The sequence below is a fragment of the Scyliorhinus canicula genome, chromosome 17 (genome assembly GCF_902713615.1).
Source record: "Scyliorhinus canicula chromosome 17, sScyCan1.1, whole genome shotgun sequence".
Taxonomy (NCBI): domain Eukaryota; kingdom Metazoa; phylum Chordata; class Chondrichthyes; order Carcharhiniformes; family Scyliorhinidae; genus Scyliorhinus; species Scyliorhinus canicula.
The window spans coordinates 32,125,003-32,143,608 of NC_052162.1; the positions used below are offsets into that span (position 1 = coordinate 32,125,003).

Genomic DNA, 18,606 nt, shown 5'->3' on the forward strand with positions numbered 1-18,606 from the left:
CCGATCCCGCGGCCAAGTTCTGACGCTGGTGTCAAAAGCGGCGCAAGTGACTCCGGCACCAAAGGGCCTCCAGAGGGCATTCACCCCTTCCTAGGGGACTAGTACGGCGCCGGAGTGGTGTCCGCTGCTCCGGCACTCGAAAGCCGGCGAGCCACGTCCGGCGCGGGTCCGCGCATACGTGTGGGTTGCCATCTCCGCGCTGGCCCCCAGGCAATATGGCGGAGCCCTACAGTGGCCCGGCCCGGCGCAGAGGAACATAGGCCCCCCATGGAATTAGCCCGCCTGCCGATCGCTGGCCACGTCGAGGCACTCCCCGAGTCGAATCCCTGCCCTAATCTGGTCTGTGCATTCTAGATGGTGGTTAATAATTTTTAAGAATCCGGACATCGCATTGAGGGATTGAGAGACTGGGGCGCCTTTTAGAAAGACAGCCCTGATCTCTGCCTGCACTGATGAGCAGATCACCTCAGTCCAGGAAATGAAGGTAAGTGAGGCCTCAGCGGCATATCCCACAACTGGAGTCTCTCTTTTTTGATTAATTACGCCTATTATATAATAATAATAATAATCTGTCACAAGTAGGCTTCAAAAGCCCCTAGTTGCCACATTCCAGCACCTGTTCGGGAGGCAAGTACGGGAATTGAACCCGCGCTGCTAGCATTGTTCTGCATTACAATCCAGCTCTTTAGCCCTATCTAATTTATATTTATATAATACACACAAGTGCCAGGCAATGACCATCTCAAAGAAGACAGAATCCAATCATCTCCCCATGACATTCAGTGGCATTACCATCACTGAACCCCCTACTATAACATGGTATGGTAGCACAGTGGTTAGCACTGTTGCTTCACAGCGTCAGGGTCACGGATTCGATTCCCGGCTTGGGTCGCTGTCTGTGCGGAATCTGCGTATTCTTCCCATGTCTGCATGGGTTTTCCTCTGGGTGCTCTGGTTTCCTCCCACAAATCCCAAAAGACCTGCTTGTTAGGTTAAATGAAAATTCTGAATTCTCCATCTGTGTACCCGGAAATGCACCGGAATTTGGCGGCTTGGGGATTTTCACACTTGTGACAATAATAAAGATTTACTATTATAATCCTGGTGGTTACCATTGACCAGAAACTTTGTTGGACCAGCCATACAAATCCTGTGGCTACACGAACAGGTCAGAGGCTGGGAATTCTGCAGTGAGTAACTCACCACCTGGCTTCCCAAAGCCTGTCCACAAGGCACAAGTCAGACATGCCACTTACCTGGATGAGTGCAGCTCCAACAACACTCAAGAAGCTCCATAGCATTCAGGACAAAGCAGCCCGCTTGATTAGCCCTCCATCCGCTGCCTTAACCATCTACTGTCTCCATCACTGGCACACCGTGGTTTCAATGTGTAACATCTACAAGATGGTGCTGGAATTTGCCAAGTCTCCTTAAAGAGCACTTTCAAAACCTAGACCTCTACTACCTAGAAAGGCAAGGGCAGCAGATGCAGCAGAAAACCACCACCCTCAAGTTTCCCTCCAAGCATATCACCATCTTGACTTGGAACTATATCAGCATTCCTTCACTGTCGCTAGGTCAAAATTCTGGTTCCCCCTCCCTAATAGCGCTGTAGGTGTACCTACATCACACGGACTGTAGTGGTTCAAGAAGGCAGCTCACCACCACTTTTTTGCAGGGACAATTAGGGATGGACAATGAATGCTGGCCTAGGTGGTGATGCCCATGCCCTGGCATAAGGTGCTGTAATAGTCCTTTCCTGCTGCCAATATTATTCAGTCCAAAATTAACAATTTTTAAAAAGAAATTTAAAATGCACACCACCTAATCACCTTAAGATACGGTGTGGGATTCTCTGATCCTGAGGCTAAGTGTTGACGCCGTCGTAAGCGCCGTTGCGTTTCTCAACAAGGCGTAGGGCTACAGGGGCCGGCGCGGAACAAAAGAGGCCCCCAGTCCGAGAGGCCGGTCCGCCGATCGGTTGGCCCCGATCGCGGGCCAGGCCATAGCGGAGGGCCCCCCCCCCCCCCCCCCCCCCCCCCCCCCCCCCCCCCCACCACCACCACCACCAGACCGCCCCCGGATGCAAGCACACTGAGGTCCCGCCAGGTAAGAGCAGGTGTGAACGGCGCCAGTGGGACTTGGGGGTTGTTTCTGCGTGGCCACTCGGCCCATCCCAGTCGGAGAATCACCTGGGGGGGGAGGGGGGGGGGCCGAGTAGAGCGGCTCCCGACAGGCGCCATGCCAACTGCGCCGGTGCCAATGGCGCCGATTCTCCGCTCTCCGGAGAATGGGCGGAGCGGCGATTCTTCGGCCTGGCCTGGGCTGAGAGAATACCGCCCCCGATTATATGCACGCACTTGTTTATATATGTTTTAGTCCATCTTAACCACTTGAATACTTGGGATCATTTTAACTTTAATCGCTGGGAAGCACGGTGGAGCAGTGGTTATCAATGCTGCCTCACGGCGCCCAGGTCCCAGGTTCGATCACAGCCCTGGGTCACTGTCCTTGTCGAATTTGCACATTCTCCCCATGTTTGCGTGGGTTTCACCCCCACCTCCCAAAAAGATGTGAAGGGTAGGTGGATTGGCCACGCTAATTTGTCCCTTCATTGGAAAAATGAATTGGGTACTCTTAATCGCTGGGTGAAAGCGAAAGGAAAAAAAATGCTGAATTTAATGAGCTTACCCTTTAATAACTTTATCACTTTTGTGTTTAAAAAGTGCGCACAGATCTCCGATAACATTTACAAATTTTTTAAAATTCTCTAGGCAGATGGATTAACAGTTGTCTACAGTTTTCTGGAGCACAAAGTGGGTTAGAATTGTTGTACGAGCAGGACTTCATATCGGTGCTGAGAAAAAAAGGCACGCAACTTGGACAAAACAAGTGATTCTCTGATATTTGCTTGCATCGGGATGAACCAGTTGGAGGTTTAGCAGTCAAACAGACTGCGAGGGCAACGCCTGCGAAAGGCAAACACTAGTGATTGGGCATAAGTGTGCAAACCCATAACACACGTGATTTGGAGTCACAAGCTATGAATGTATTTGGAATGAGAGTATCCAATATTCTTCAGGGAGTCATTCTGCTCCTCTCCTTTCCTCCAGAGGTTGCAAAGTGTTTGGGCAAAAGAGCCTGAAGCAAGATGTGGGTTTCAATGTGAGCCCATTACTAAATGTTAACTCAATCTGGGAATAGTACTAGTTGTCAGAAAATTCCATTTCATAGCAATGACATCCCTTTGATCTCAGCCGGATAAAGAAAAAAAACACTACAATGTAATAGTTTGGCAGTCGATAGGCCTGCTCTATGAACCTGTAGTTCCTGCAAACTCAATTCAATGTTAATTCTGGCATAGGGGAAAATACAAAGTGGAGGCTAGTGAAAGTACAGTAACAGATTATCATCACTGTCAAGACCTTATGAAAGCTTTGCAGTACTCATCTGGACTCCCATGCAGCCTGAAATGGGAAGCTGTATTCCTTCTATTGTCTTCTATTGTCAATGATAGATTGATTTCATTATGCTGTGAGTGCATACTATGTGTATGGACAATACATCCATGGCAATTTGTTAAGAACGCTCAAAAGTATTTCCTTCATACTGTCAATCAGTTATTCTGCACGATAAAACACTGCAGCGTTTTGGAAAGCTGAAACAAAAAAACTGAACAATTCGAGTTGCATTTTCTACTTTTGTCAAAAGATTGGAGCTAAAACGTTAACTTTCTTCACTTTGTTCAAATATGGTGCCTGATGTGCTGAATGTTTTCAACATGTCCTGTTTTTGCTTCGGACTGATTGAAGTCCTTGTCCATTGTCAGTCTGCTCAGATCCAATATTTTTGAAGGATGAACATTTTTAAAAACTGATGAAGAGGTGATTTCTCGGGATGCTGCCTGGACTGGAGAATTTTAGTCTCGAGGAAAGATTGACTATTGACCAGAGAAGGCCGAGAGGAAGAGCTAACAAATGTTTTAAATTAGGAGGAGAGATCTAAATAGAGTGGATAGCAAGGCCCTACTCCTCTTGATAAAGAGGTTCGTAACTAGTGGGCATAGATTTGGAGTTTCGGGTAGGAATTAAAAAAAAAAAAAATTTAGAGTACCCAATTATTTTTTTTCCAGTTAAGGGCAATTTAGCGTGGCCAATCCACCTACCTTTCACATCTTTGGGTTGTGGGAGTGAGACCCATGCAGATACAGGGCAATTTAGCGTGGCCAATCCACCTACCCTGCACATCTTTGGGTTGTGGGAGTGAGACCCATGCAGATACAGGGCAATTTAGCTTGGCCAATCCACCTACCCTGCACATCTTTGGGCTGTGGGAGTGAGACCCACGCAGAGACGGGGAGAATGTGCAAACTCCACACGCACAGTGACCCTGGGCCAGGATCGAACCCTGGTCTTCAGCGCTGTGGGCAGCAGTGCTAACCACTGTGCTACCGTGCCGCCCTGGTAGGAGGTATAAAAGGGGGATTAGATGGCTTTACTTTTTCACCCAAGGTTTTTACGCAAGAAGATAGTGGGTGCCTCAAACCCGCTGCTGGGTGAGGAGGTGGAAGCAGGTACAACTGCGACGTTTAGGGGGTGGCTTGAAAAGGATGGGAATAGAGGGATACGGATCCCGGAAGTGCAGAAGGTTTTAGGTGAGATGGGAAGCGTGGTCAGCGCAGCCTTGGAAAGCTGAAGGCCTGTTCTTGTGCTGTACTTTTCTTTGTTCTTTGATGATGCCTGAAAGAAAGGCTGGTGGAGGCAGAAAATCTCCCCAACATTTGAAAAGTAATTGGGCGTTCACTAGATTATGAACCGAAGATCTTAGAAGTGGAATTAGACTGATGGCTCCTTGTTGGTCAAAGGGGACACCACGGGCCAAATGGTCTCCTTCTATGTTGTAGGTTTCTATGATTATAAGGTCATTAACACAGTGCTATTTGTGGAAGCTTACTTTGTGACTATTGGATGTCGCTTTTCCTCCATTATGACACAATTCAAAAAGTACTTAATTGGGCTAATTACTCTGGGCCACCAAAGGATGTGAAAGGTGCCATTTTTCTGTGCTAATTTTTGTTCCTAATCTCCAGAATAGATATCATTCACAACCCACTCCCCACCCCATAACACTTCCTTAAAATGCTGTTGAAAACATCAGATCTGTTTAACCGTAATTCATTTTGGCTTGATCCGCCATGATTTGTGCCCCTCGAATGAAACTGAAACCATTTTCTTTTTGCTGCAGACTTGCCTCGATTGTCCAGCCTTTTGGCAGAAACGACTGTTGTTGAAATTCATCGCGTGGATCCTCAGGAGGAGCTAGGCATTCGCATAGTTGGGGGTAAAGATACACCGCTGTGCAACATTGTGATTCAAGAGATTCTTCGTGACAGCATAGTTGCTCGAAATGGAAAACTTGCACCTGGAGACCACATAACGGAGGTAATTGGCTCGCCACCAATAGCGCTGCTTCCGACTCTGATACGATGTACGATCTAACCCGTGAAGTCTTGAGTATTGCTCTTTTTACTTATTGATTGAGACTGAGATTCTTTATGCCATATTGGGTTTTAAAGTTTCAAGCATTTTCAAAAAACAACTACTTATTTAGGGAAGTGAATGATGTGATGGCAGCGCGGTAGCATGGTGGTTAGCATAAATGCTTCACAGCTCCAGGGTCCCAGGTTCGATTCCCAGCTGGGTCACTGTCTGTGCGGAGTCTGCACGTCCTCCCCGTGTGTACGTGGGTTTCCTCCGGGTGCTCCGGTTTCCTCCCACAGTCCAAAGATGTGCGGGTTAGGTGGATTGGCCATGCTAAATTGCCCGTAGTGTCCTAAAAAAGTAAGGTTAAGGGGGGGTTGTTGGGTTACGGGTATAGCGTGGGTTTGAGTAGGGTGATCATGGCTCGGCACAGCATCGAGGGCCGAAGGGCCTGTTCTGTGCTGTACTGTTCTATGTTCTATGTTCTGTTTTTTTGATAAATGTTTTTATTCAGTTTTCATATTTTATATTGTTGTTCTATGTTCTAATGGATCGGCAAGCTTTCATTTCACTGTTGGGATGTGGTTCCGGACACCACAGATCAATGGAATAAAAGTCTTTCTCTTTCTGATTGCCGTGAAGGTGCTGCATGTGATGAGTCCAAAAAGACATGGCCTCCACTTTGTTTGGACTGATAGGCTGATGGGTGTCCATGGGCATATAGATAGTGTTTGGGAGTTAATGTCGCCATCATTAAGGGACTTAGCCGCCCGTTTCCCAGTAATTCTTTGATCAGACATACAGAATGCAACAAATCCATTTTTTCCCCTCCTGTTCCTAAGAACAGTAAATTCCGGAAAAGCTCTGCAGATCTGGCAGCAGCTGAGGAGAGAGGAAGGGATCTGACCTGTCTATTCCGCATGACTCTTCTTCAGAATTGCTTTATTTCAGATTACCGGCATCTGCGATATTTTGCTTTAATCTTACCTTATTCCGTTCCTTGCAGGTGAATGGTGTAAACATCACCAGCGTGCCACACAGCTATGCCATTAGTGTGCTGCGGAGGCCCTGCTCCGTATCACGGCTCACAGTGCTTCAAGAAAGAGGGTTTGCCATTCGGGGATCCTCACAGGAAAGGAGCAGCAGCAGCAGCAGACACAAGCAGACTGTGAATGTAACTTTGCATAAAAGGGACCGGGGCGAGCCACTAGGCATTAAACTAATTCGGAAGCCAGATGAGCCTGGAGTGTTTATTTTGGATCTGCTGGCAGGTGGCTTGGCTGCTCGGGACGGAAAGCTGCGTAATAACGATAAAGTGCTTATGATTAATCAGCAGGACCTCAAAAATGGAACGCCAGAAATTGCAGCCCAGATAATACAGGTAAATTCAGCCTTCCAAAGCACCCCGAGTTCAGAGCAGAAGGATTTTTAGTAATCGACATTTAAAATCAAAGCTGTTCATCCCTTCTTTATAAAGAATGACTTCAGCTACTCCTCTTTCTTCCATTTTCCTTAATGCTTTCTTTTTCTCACCCCTTCTTGTCTCTCCTTTCTTTCCCCGACACACCCCCACCCCCGACATTTTTTTTCCACCTCATGCAGCTGAATAGTTTTTGCGGATAAGTGATTGCATGACTGGTATTTGCCTTGGGGTGAAATGTTCCAACTAGCTTCCAATTTTACAGAATTTACAGTGCAGAAGGAGGCCATTCGGCCCATCGAGTTTGCACCGGCCCTTGGAAAGTGCACCCTATTTAAGCCCACGCCTCCACGCTATCGCAATAACCCGAGCGAACCTTTGGGACATCGTAAGGGGCAATTTAGCATGGCCAATCCACCTAACAGTGCCCGGGACCCTGGGGCTGTGAGGCAACAGTGCTAACCAATGTGCCGCCCTGTTGTTCCCAACTCCTTCCACCCCCCACCCCCTCAAATTCCATTAATCCGCTTTGGATATTTGAGATAACTTTTTGTCAGCAGTTTCAATCCAAAGCAGTGCCTTGCTCAAGGGTCACACTGCTCTGTGGAAGGATCAAACGTGAATCTAAAGCCGCAGTTCCCAATGGGGTGAAATTTTGATTTAAAACGCGTTATCCTGGACAGTTGCTGAGGTGGAGGCCCAGCATTTCCCCCTAACTGGTCAGAATTGCAGCATTGACCCATCATTCCATTAAAGCAATCGCCAAGGAATTTTAATAAGTATACAGTCCTGCCCATATAATCTATGGGCAGCACGGTAGCATAGTGGTTAGCACAGTTGCTTCACAGCTCCAGGGTCCCAGGTTCGATTCCCGGCTTGGGTCATTGTCTGTGTGGAGTCTGCTTGAGTTTCTTCTGGGTGCTCCAGTTTCCTCCCACAGTCCAAAGATGTGCGGGTTATATCATAGAATTTACAGTGCAGAAGGAAGCCATTCGGCCCATCGAGTCTGCACCGGCTCTTGGAAAGAGCACCCTACCCAAGGTCAACGCCTCCACCCTATCCCCATAACCCAGTAACCCCACCCAACACTAAGGGCAATTTTGGATATTAAGGGCAATTTATCATGGCCAATCCACCTAACCTGCACATCTTTGGACTGTGGGAGGAAATCGGAGCACCCGGAGGAAACCCACGCACACACGGGAGGATGTGCAGACCCCGCACAGACAGTGACCCAAGCCGGAATCGAACCTGGGACCCTGGAGCTGTGAAGCCTTTATGCTATCCACAATGCTACCGTGTTAGGTGGATTGGCCATGCTAAATTTCTCTTAGTGTCTTAAAAAAAAGGTTAAGTGGGGGTTACAGGGTTAGGGTCGATGCGTGGGCTTGAGTGGGGTGCTCTTTGTAAGGCTGGTGCAGACTCAACGGGCCGAATGGCCTCCTTCTGCACTGTAAATTCTATGAAATATTCTGAGTGTCACTATATCAGAATTTGTTGCTCCAATGGTGGTGAAAGCAGTTTCCTTGGAATTGTTTTCAGACGCAAGAGGTGCCACATGAGTGGAGAATAGATGTTGGCTGGATGAACTACAATGTTTGGGATCAATGCTATGTTCTCAGTAGAATAGGCAATATGGTTAAAACATTCCTGTGGCTGATGGAATTTTACTGATTAGCAATGTCTGCATAAGATGCTCAGCATGAACCTGATCAGTTGAACAGAGGTGGTACTCTCAATGATACTATCCTGTCAGAGGAGGGGAGACATGAATGTATTGCTGCAAGTCTAATTCACTTGAGGGACAGGAAAAAAAAATCAGGATCAACTGATGCGAAATAAATGAACCAATTGCTGTTTGTCTCTTTAGTCCAGTGAAGGAAACGTCAATTTTACAATCCAGAGATGCAGTGATCAACAAGGCTCTGAAATTATTGATGAAGCTGGATCAAGCAACAGCAGCTCTCCACGACATCGCAGTAAGTCGCTGCAGCATCAATGCCGACGACGCTCTCACTATCAAAAGGTAAGTAATGTCGCGATGGTGAATGACTACCATTTTTACTGGCTTTCTGTCTGAGTTCTGTACCCGCTCCTGTGTGACTGTTGAAATACAAAACAAGCCAGTTTTTTGACAAGAGCTGAACGTAGGAGCTTTTGGAGAACATAGAACAATACAGCCCAGGAACAGGCCCTCTGGCCCAAAAATCGCCTGATCTTATTGAATTAAAAATGCCTGTTTCTTTTCAGCTTGAAGAAGAATGTCTGAGATTGCAGTAATTTCGTTCTGACTTTTATCTATTATTTTCTCAATTAGGCCTGGTTTATTTTTCGGAATAAAAACAATCGTATAATACTGATCAAAATGACAATTGGGTGGTGTTTGGGTGTAATTTTTATTGATGCCTTAGGCTCAAAAATGAAGATGAGTATAAGAATTACATTGAATGTAAACTTCCTTGGGCCTATGAAACTGAAGTGGATGCCAGATGAAAGGAGATTTGTGCCATTGAGCTGTGCCTTGAAAATAATGTGTGCCGCATAGTCTAGACCAGTGCATCTCAAACTATCTGATCTGGTGTACCGGCAGTTTTTTTTTTTCAATGTGTAAGCGAAACAAGCCAATCCAGGATTACTGTCTCTTTCTTTTCTGGAAACACTCCAAGTACCGGCAGATGATGGCTCGAGTACCGGTACTCGTACCACACTTTGAGAAGCACTGGTCTAGAGGATAGTTTGGAAGATGATTAATGGTGGCATGACTGTATCTATTTTGAGGCAAGGTAACGCGAGTCTTTATTTAAGTCTGATTCCTTCAGCCACTCCCAATTATCACAATAGGGATTCAAATCGAGATTTTGTCTTTATGCCGGGGATGATTGAAACCAATGCGATAAGAAGTATATTTACTTGTTGATTCTGAATGCATGGCAAGTTTTATCGTGAGAAAGTACTGCACTGAAAATGTTGGCAGCTCACAGTCAATGGGGGAGTTGCTTTGTTCTTTAATGACACCCTGAGGGCGAAATGATTTCCTCCTGAGCCGATCCGTCTCCATTATGACATATGGAGAAGTAATGGAAAATGAGTGCATCTGGATTAACATGCCTGCTTTCCGATTTTGCTTTTAATCTGCTATGTGAGTCAAAGCATTTGCTCGTAGCTGTAACATGAGAAGATTCCCCAGTTGTGTTCCATTCATTGCTTATGTTTAGCTCTTAAATGCTCCATAAGGATTAGTGCCACAATGCAGTTTGAGATCATAGTGAAAAGATGCAGGCTCAGATCTGTCTCCTCCACGCGACGACATCCCCGTCTGGAAGCGGAGTAAAATGGGGACAAGGGACGGAATTCTCTGACCCCCCCCCCCCCCCCCCCCCCCCCCCCCCGCAAGGTCGGGGAATCGCCCAGGGCCTTCGTAAATCCCGCCCCCGCCCCCGCCGTGGCCGGAATTCTCCGCCACCCGGGAATCGGAAATCGCGCCCCGCCAGTCGGCGGGCCCCCTGCAGCGATTCTCTGGCCTGTGATGGGCCGAAGTCCCGCCGCTGTCAGGCCTCTCCCGCCGACGTGGTTTAAACCACCTCTGTGCCGGCGGGAGCAGGCGGCGGGAGCGGGCCCTGTGGTCCGGGGGGGGGGGGGGGGGGGGGGGCACGGGGCGATTGGACCTCGGGGGGGGGGGGGGTGCCCCCACGGTGGTCTGGCCCGTGATCGGGGCCCACCGATCGGCGGGTGGTCCTGTGCCATGGGGGCACTCTTTTTCTTCCGCCGCCGCCACGGCCTCAACCATGGCGGAGGCGGAAGAGACCCCCTTCACCGCACATGTGCCGGTGGTGACGTCAGTGGCTGCTGACACTCCGGCACATGCGCGGACTCACGCCGACCAGTGAAGGCCTTTTAGCCAACCCCGACGCCGGTCGGCGTGGTGCCAAAGGCCATTGCCGCCAGTCAGCGGAGTGGGAGCCACTCCGGCGCGGGCCTAGCCCCTAAAGGTGCGGAGAATTCTGCACCTTTGGGGCGGCCCAACGCCAGAGTGGTTGGCGCCACTCCACTACGCCGGGGCCCCCCGCCGGGTAGGGAAGAATACCACCCAAGGTCTATCATCCGGTCCTGTACCTGGTGGATGGTTGTGAGAGGGATAAAGACCTGGGTGCAAATTACATCCTAATCACTTCAGTGGAAAATAAAAATGATAAATTAAAGGGGAGGGAGACCATTTAAAAGTGAGGGATGGCGAAAGAACTGTCTATACTACCTCCTTAATCTAAACCAAAACCATTGATCACCTCTGGTTCGGCCAAGTATATTCCCAGATTAGGGAAGAGGAGGGTTTCATCTGAATTATTGGATGACAAATCCATAATTTCCCATCACCCATCATCTTCTTTTAAAAAAAAGTTCCCAACAAAGTAATGGAACTGCATACACCTATAATCTTTTGATGTGTAAATTTGGACCATATTTTCTCCCCGTGTCTGCGTGGGCCTCATCCCCACACTCAGAGATGCGCAGGGTAGGTGGATTAGCCATGCTAAATTGTCCCTTAATTGGAACAAAAAAGAAGTGGGTACTCTTAAACATTAAACTAGCCAACTCTAATTTTTGCAGCTTTACAGTTTTTAATCTTTTAATAATGCTGTTATTCCCCCTAAGGATCTATCACAGACTTCATTGTGCCTGGAGAAGAGCATCCCGGTGAGAAAGGAGCCTCGCGAGTCTCTGGGAATAACCATTTCAGGTGGCCGTGAAAATAAATACAAGGTTCCGATCTATGTGACCAGCATCCAGCCTGTGGGCTGCCTCTACAAGGATGGCAGAATCAAAAAAGGTAAAGAGTATACTTATTCTTGGGTTACAATTCATTTACATGATATATTCCTAGGCGACAGCATTGTGGCACTTTTTAAGATTTCGGGATACAAAAATGATGCCTGTATGTATGGCTGTGCGACACGGCCGGCTATGGCAGCACGGTAGCATGGTGGTTAGCATAAATGCTTCACATCTCCAGGGTCCCAGGTTCGATTCCCGGCTGGGTCACTGTTTGTGCGGAGTCTGCACGTCCTCCCCGTGTGTGCGTGGGTTTCCTCCGGGTGCTCCGGTTTCCTCCCACAGTCCAAAGATGTGCAGGTTAGGTGGATTGGCCATGCTAAATTGCCCGTAGTGTCCTAAAAAGTAAGGTTAAGGGGGGGTTGTTGGGTTACGGGTATAGGGTGGATATGTGGGTTTGAGTAGGGTGATCATTGCTCGGCACAACATCGAGGGCCAAAGGGCCTGTTCTGTGCTGTACTGTTCTATTTTATTCTATTCTATTCTATTCTATATCTTGGAGGATTTTGGTTATGCTACCAGGGCTTTGTATGTCCATAATCTTCTCCATTTACTTACTACCTAATTACTGTCTGGGCAGAATGTAATCCCTCAGTGCGGTATTCTTACTTTCTCTTTGCTGAGGGAATTTCCGCAGGTGGTGTTTGTTCTCCTGTACCTTGTGCAAATGGCCACTCTTTGCGTGCAAACTTTAACCACAGAGCATCGCAGTAGAGTCTGAGCCTGTACTCACCTGATGTGCAACTAGTTGCACTTCTAATAGAAATCACAGGCGTTATGAAGAGTGTGAACTCTAGTTTCCGTAATATAGAGACACAAACCAATTCGAGCTTTTAAAAAAAACTCCCACCGTACTGAATTAGCTAGCACTGCATAGAACAAGGCAAGCATGACTCTGGGATTCCTGGAGCTTGTCGATTAATTCTCCATCCTGCTCTCACTCTGACCTTTCTGCCCATGGTCTGCTCCTGCAGGCTTCCTGTGAAGCTCAATGCAGGTTCAAGGAACAGCACCGTACATTTCTCCTCGATACTCCACAACCTTCTGCACTCAACATTGAATTCAGCGATTTCAGATCGTAACCTGTCATCACATTGTGCTGTGTGGTTTTTGCCAGTTCGCTCCTGTTTTATTTCACTTCTTATGCCTTCATGATGTATTCAGACACCTGGTATGCAACCATTCACGCCTCATCTGGACACATTGTTTAATTCTTTACCGTTTCCATGATTCTTTGGCTTTTGAATCATGAAGCCTGTCGTGTTCATTCCTTTAAGGGCAACACAGCAGAGTAAGGGTCACCTGACTTGGGGGAATAATTGGGACTCTAGATCTCCTCTTTGGCAGGAGACACATAGGGAGCTGGGCACAACCATGAGACTGTAGTTTTCTTATTAATAAATAGCTTTTTGTATAGCAGCACTGTGGCGCAGTGGTTAGCATTGCTGCCTCACGACGCCGAGGTCCCAGGTTCGATCCCGGCTCTGGGTTACTGTCTGTATGGAGTTTGCACATTCTCCCCATGTTTGCATGGGTTTCGCTCCCACAACCCAAAGATGTGCAGGGTAGGTGGATTGGCTACGCTAAATTGCCCCTTAATTGGAAAAAAAAATGAATTGGGTACTCAAAATTTATTTATTTTTTTAAATCCCTTTTATATTCACAAATGAAGTGTGTGAAAGTGCATCATCACATTTGGCGACAAGGATAAAATTATCATGGCACTGCCTCTAGCCCAACGCCTGTGAGGATTCTGTTTTAATCTCTGGAAAAAAAAGTACCCACCAGAATGCCTCATTTTGGGCACACAAACCCGTTTGCAATATTGAGATATGGCAGACCCGCAATAATGTAGGATCAGAAAGGATCAACAGTTCTAAGATACTCACTGCATTAAGGAACCTAAAAGGCAGATGTAGAAAATCAAACCTGTATAATTGGCCAGCAGAGTCAAAGGTTTTTTTAAAAAAAAGAAACGTAGAGTGAAAAAACAGAGAAGATGGCCATGCAGAGCTGGCAGGTAGAAGAGCTGTGGCTTCGAATTTAAATTGAAGGAATTCAGGTAAAAGGCAAAGAACTGCTGCAGTTTAAAAAGTTCAAAAACTTAAATAAAACTACAGGCACTAGGAAGTAGTGCTGCAGCTTTAAGAGTGCGCAAAAAAGAAACAGCCCAAGATATTCTTTATCAGTATTGATACATTTCTTGCAAGATACACCTGCAAAGGGAAGTCACACGTATCTGAGCAACAACATCCTGTGTGGGGGGAAAAAGATGACTACAGTCTTAAAGTCACAATACCCTTAAAAGAGTTAATACATTTAAAGTGGCGGGCGGCACGGTGGCGCAGTGGTTAGCCCTGCTGCCCACGGCGCTGAAGACCCAGGTTTGATCCCAGCCCTGGATCACTATCTGTGGAGTTTGTACATTCTCCCCGTGAATTGGCCATGATAAATTGCCCCTTAATTGGAAAAAAACAATTGGTACTCTAAATTTTTTAAAAAACATTTGAAGTACTTAAGCAGCATCCACAGAAAGGAATAAATTGCTATGGACAGGAAAATTGGAGAAGGGCCCAGAAAGAGGGGAAAAAGAAAGTCCTCATGGAAGAGGCAATGGAAGACATCAAGAGGCAATAAAGAGCTCAAACAAGAGGCAACAAAGACCTCAGGAAAGAGGCAATGGAAGACCCCTGAAAAGAGGGCAAACGTCAGACCCCATATAGAGAGTAACTCTCAAAGATCAATAAGCAATGTAGACTTCAAAGAGGAGGTAATGAAAGACCCCGAAAGGAGGGCAACGAGGGAATTGCTGAATGGGAACAAGTCAACACTTCACTGGAGCCTGACCTGGCCCAACAGTGAAGCCAAACAGGCTTGGCTGAAGTTAAGACGGATCAAAATGAGAGTTCCATTTGTGAAATGTAATTAATGAGGCAATGAAGAAGAAGCTGACCTCCGTGAAAACACAACTAGAAAATAAGAACAAGTCCAGTGAAGAATTGAACTGGTAGAATGAGAGCTGGAAGAAGGGAAGCTTGGCAATGAGAAATTAGCAGAAGAGGTAAAAACATTAACATTGATAGCGGAATCAGCAATTCAGACAGAAGAAAACTCAGAATGCGTTCCAGAACATGATTGCTGAAATGGTTGCGCAAATGGGAAAGCACAAACAAATATCATTAAAGAGCTGATGAAAAACATGATTAATTGAAAGACTAGAAAGAGAAAAAAAATTATCATGCAACCCAAGTACCAGAAACACTATGTCGCGCTGTAAAACTTTTTGTTGTACTGTGTTGTATTGTGATGATATGTGCCTGCATGCGTTACAATGGGGTGGCAAGTGGTTAGCACTGCTGTTTCACAGTGCCAGGGACCCGGGTTCAATTCCGGCTTTGGCCGACTGACTGAGTGGAGTATGCAGTTTCTCCCCGTGTCTGGGTTTCCTCCGGTTGCTCCGGTTGCCTCCCACAGTCCAAATTGCAAGTTAGGTGGGTTGAGCATACTAAACTGCTCCTTGGTGTCAAGGAATGTGCAGGTTAGGTGGGATTATGGGTTTGTGGGTCACATGGTCAGACAACCATGTGGGTCACATGGTCAGACTATGTATGTAGTCACATGGTCAGACAACCAACTAGGACAGAACTCGGTAAGCAACAAGCCTGCATGGAACAGCTCCATGCAAGGCCAGATTTGAATTGTACATAGTTAAAGCCTACTATAAAAGTGTTTATGTTTAAACACACAAGCCTCAAGATCTCATCACCACTACAACATCAAAGAACCCATATCTAGTACATAATATAAAACTTTGGTAGTGGATCAAGTTAGATCCTGTGTTCAGAGAGGCCTGGACATTTTCTGTCAACAGTTCCGCAATATGCTCCCTTACCTCTCTTGAGTCCTACCTGGGACCAAGCAGTGCTCGATTTGGCCTAGGAATTAAGTTACTGTGAAAAGCCCCTCATCGCCACGTTCCAGCGCCTGTTTGGTTACAGAGAGGAAGAATTTAAAATGCCCAATTCACCAAACAGCACGTCTTTCGGGACTTGTGGGTGGAAACTCATGCAGGCAAGGGGAGAATGTGCAGACTCCACACAGACAGTGACCCAAGCCGGGAATCAACCCTGGGACCCTGGCGCGGTGAAGCAACAATGCTACCATCTGTGCTACTGTGCTGTCAGGAGCACTGCCTGGGTGCCTAAGTGCCATGGTGGCACTGCCAGGGGGCAACAGTGGCCATGTTCATAAAATGAGGGTGGGGGTGGGGGGGGGGTGTTGAAGGGTAGGGGTGTGCAGGGCAGGTAAGTAAGGGCCTCTGGGAGGTTGGAGGGGTGATGGGTGGGGGGTGATATACGGAAGGGGGTGCTGTGAGGGGGGTCAGGAGGGCCAGAAGAGGGGACCCCATAGCGGAATATCCTCAATTGGGAGGTGTGGGGTAGTGTCCATGTGTGTGTTTGGGGGAGGGGGGGGGGGGTGTGACATTGCCCACGGGTTTGGGGAACCCACAAGCTCATTTAGAGATCGGAGCATCCTTTCAGTTCTTTAAATAAAAATCTAAGTGTGGCCTAAACCGGTGAAAAACTCCCTCGAGCCCAAAAAAGTTATTGTTATTGAATAGTGGTGGGGAACTCGCCAGCAGAGCCGATGGGAAACTCTCTGTTTTAGCAGGGGCTGGTTTAGCACAGGGCTAAATAGCTAGCTTTTAAAGCAGACCAAGGCAAGCCAGCAGCGCGGGTTCAATTCCCGTACCAGCCTTTTCGAACAGGCGCCGGAATGTGGCGACTAGGGGCTTTTCACAGTAACTTCATTTGAAGCCTACTCATGACAATAAGCGATTTTAATTTCATTTTCATTTCATTTCACAAAATAACGTAAGAAATCTTTAGAGACAATCGCGGCCCATTAATTGATGTTTTCACACTACCACACACAAGCAGTTATAAATCTCCTTTCCTACATCTGTGTGTCCTTGAATTATTTTCTGGCAAGTTTTCTGTGTGGTTGACTTGAGGGAATTATGTAGCAGAGGAGGAAAGATGTAATAAATTCTTATTATCAGAAAGCTTGCATTCTGAGGGAGGTTCAGCTATCACGGTGCCTGGCTCCTGCTTTCAAGGCCAACTGAGTTGAAGAAATGAAGGCCATACCCTTGTTAAAATTAATATCGGCTATGTCGCATTTATTTTGATGAGTAGGCCCTTGGTTCCTGGGGTTGAAGGATATACCCAGGCTGGCAGCACCCACCTTTTGTGTTTTGTGTGGAGTCAGGATTTCACAACCCGAGTTTCAAAAATTAATAATAATTTGGATACCCAGTTCATTTTTCTAATTAAGGGGTGGTTTAGCATGGCCAATCCACCTAGCCAATTATTTTTTTCCCCAAATTAAGGGGCAATTTAGCGTGGCCAACATACCTAACAGCACATCTTTTGGCCTGTGGGAGTGAAACCCACGCAGACACGGGGAGAATGTGCAAACACCACACGGATAGTGACCTAGAGTCCGGATCGAACCTGGGACCTCGGCGCCTTGAGGCAGCAGTGCTAACCCACTGTGCCACCGCGCTGCCCTTGTCACAACTGGAATTAAGATTCCGAACGGGGTCGCTCCACAAATAGAAATCTACGTTGTTAATTTGGCAGCTTGTGTACTTCCAGCAGAGATCAGGCATGGGAAAGTGTGACCTGAATTTGGTGTTTGATCCTTCATTTCCCACCCCCTTCCCTCCCCAAAACACAGATGAAGCAATGTTGAATTTTCATCCTCAAAATGTTTTCTATGATGCAGAAAGACTTTACAGAGCTGGATTCGCCACTTTCCCAGCCGTGTGTTTGTCGGCAGCGAGTTTCTATCTTCCCCCCAGCTTGCCAATGGGATTTCATTGAAACATCCCCAAGCCACCAGGAAACCACTGCTGGCGGAAACATGAATCGCAACTGCCGGAGAATTTCTGCCATGGTTTGTTCCTCAGACAAAGCACTGTTAGTTTATCAGCCACTATCGATTCCCATGAGCTTTAAAGACAATGGACCAAACAACGGTTGACTGTATCCTTTGTTTGACTCCTGCAGTGTTGATAGAGATAAATATCAATCAGACTACAATCAATTTGTAAAGAACAAGACATTCATGAATTTATTTTTGTGTTTATTGTGACATCTATCAAAGCTTTTCTTCTTCCCCCCTTTTTTTTCTGAACTCCCAAAGTTGCTGTCTTTCACAGACAATTCACGCAGTCAGTAAATTTCCTTTAGTGTTGCCACTTGTTACATTTTAACAATAAAGTTAGGTCTTCCTTGATGGTTCAGGTGGTTAGGCAAGAATAATTGGGACATAGAAACTAGGAAGGCTTCCAGGTACTGAGTCAGCTGTGGTGGTAGCAGGAGTGTTGCAAATGGTATCTACACACCCCTGGGCTAAGGAAGAGAAACTCAGCCCGAGTTCCTTCTCCTGATCATTGTCTGACAAACCTTTGCTGGAAACGTGGAGGAGGCTGGGCCAAAGGTGAATAATCCACTGATGTTTGCGGAGTAATTTAAAACTAACCTGGAAACTGATGAGATCAGATTGGGCGGAGTGCAAACAATTGAGTGCTTGCGTTAAAATCATTCCTTTGCGTTTTGGGTCTGCACATGAATAGTGGATAATTGGACAAGACATACTTTACATCTGACATGAGAGAATGCCGATAGGATAAGAGAAACTTTGTAGTGGTTTATTTTTTAAAAATATAACAGTGATGACATTCATTGTAAGATTCATAAAGTTTAATAAATGCTGTGGCATTAAAATGGGTCAGATAGGGGCAGCACGGTAGCATGGTGGTTAGCATAAATGCTTCACAGCTCCAGGGTCCCAGGTTCGATTCCCGGCTGG

At 46.8% G+C, this 18,606-nt stretch overlaps 1 protein-coding gene across 4 annotated transcripts in view; it reads left to right on the top strand.

Moving 5' to 3' along the window:
* lnx2b (ligand of numb-protein X 2b) overlaps positions 1-18,606 on the top strand; it is a 78,893-nt gene that overhangs the window by 51,694 nt on the left and 8,593 nt on the right. For all 4 annotated transcript variants that reach the window (XM_038776082.1, XM_038776085.1, XM_038776084.1 and 1 more), the window contains 4 exons: positions 5,245-5,441; positions 6,487-6,861; positions 8,771-8,926; positions 11,551-11,725. In XM_038776082.1, coding sequence (XP_038632010.1) covers positions 5,245-5,441; positions 6,487-6,861; positions 8,771-8,926; positions 11,551-11,725 — 903 coding nt within the window. The remainder of the gene's footprint in view (positions 1-5,244; positions 5,442-6,486; positions 6,862-8,770; positions 8,927-11,550; positions 11,726-18,606) is intronic.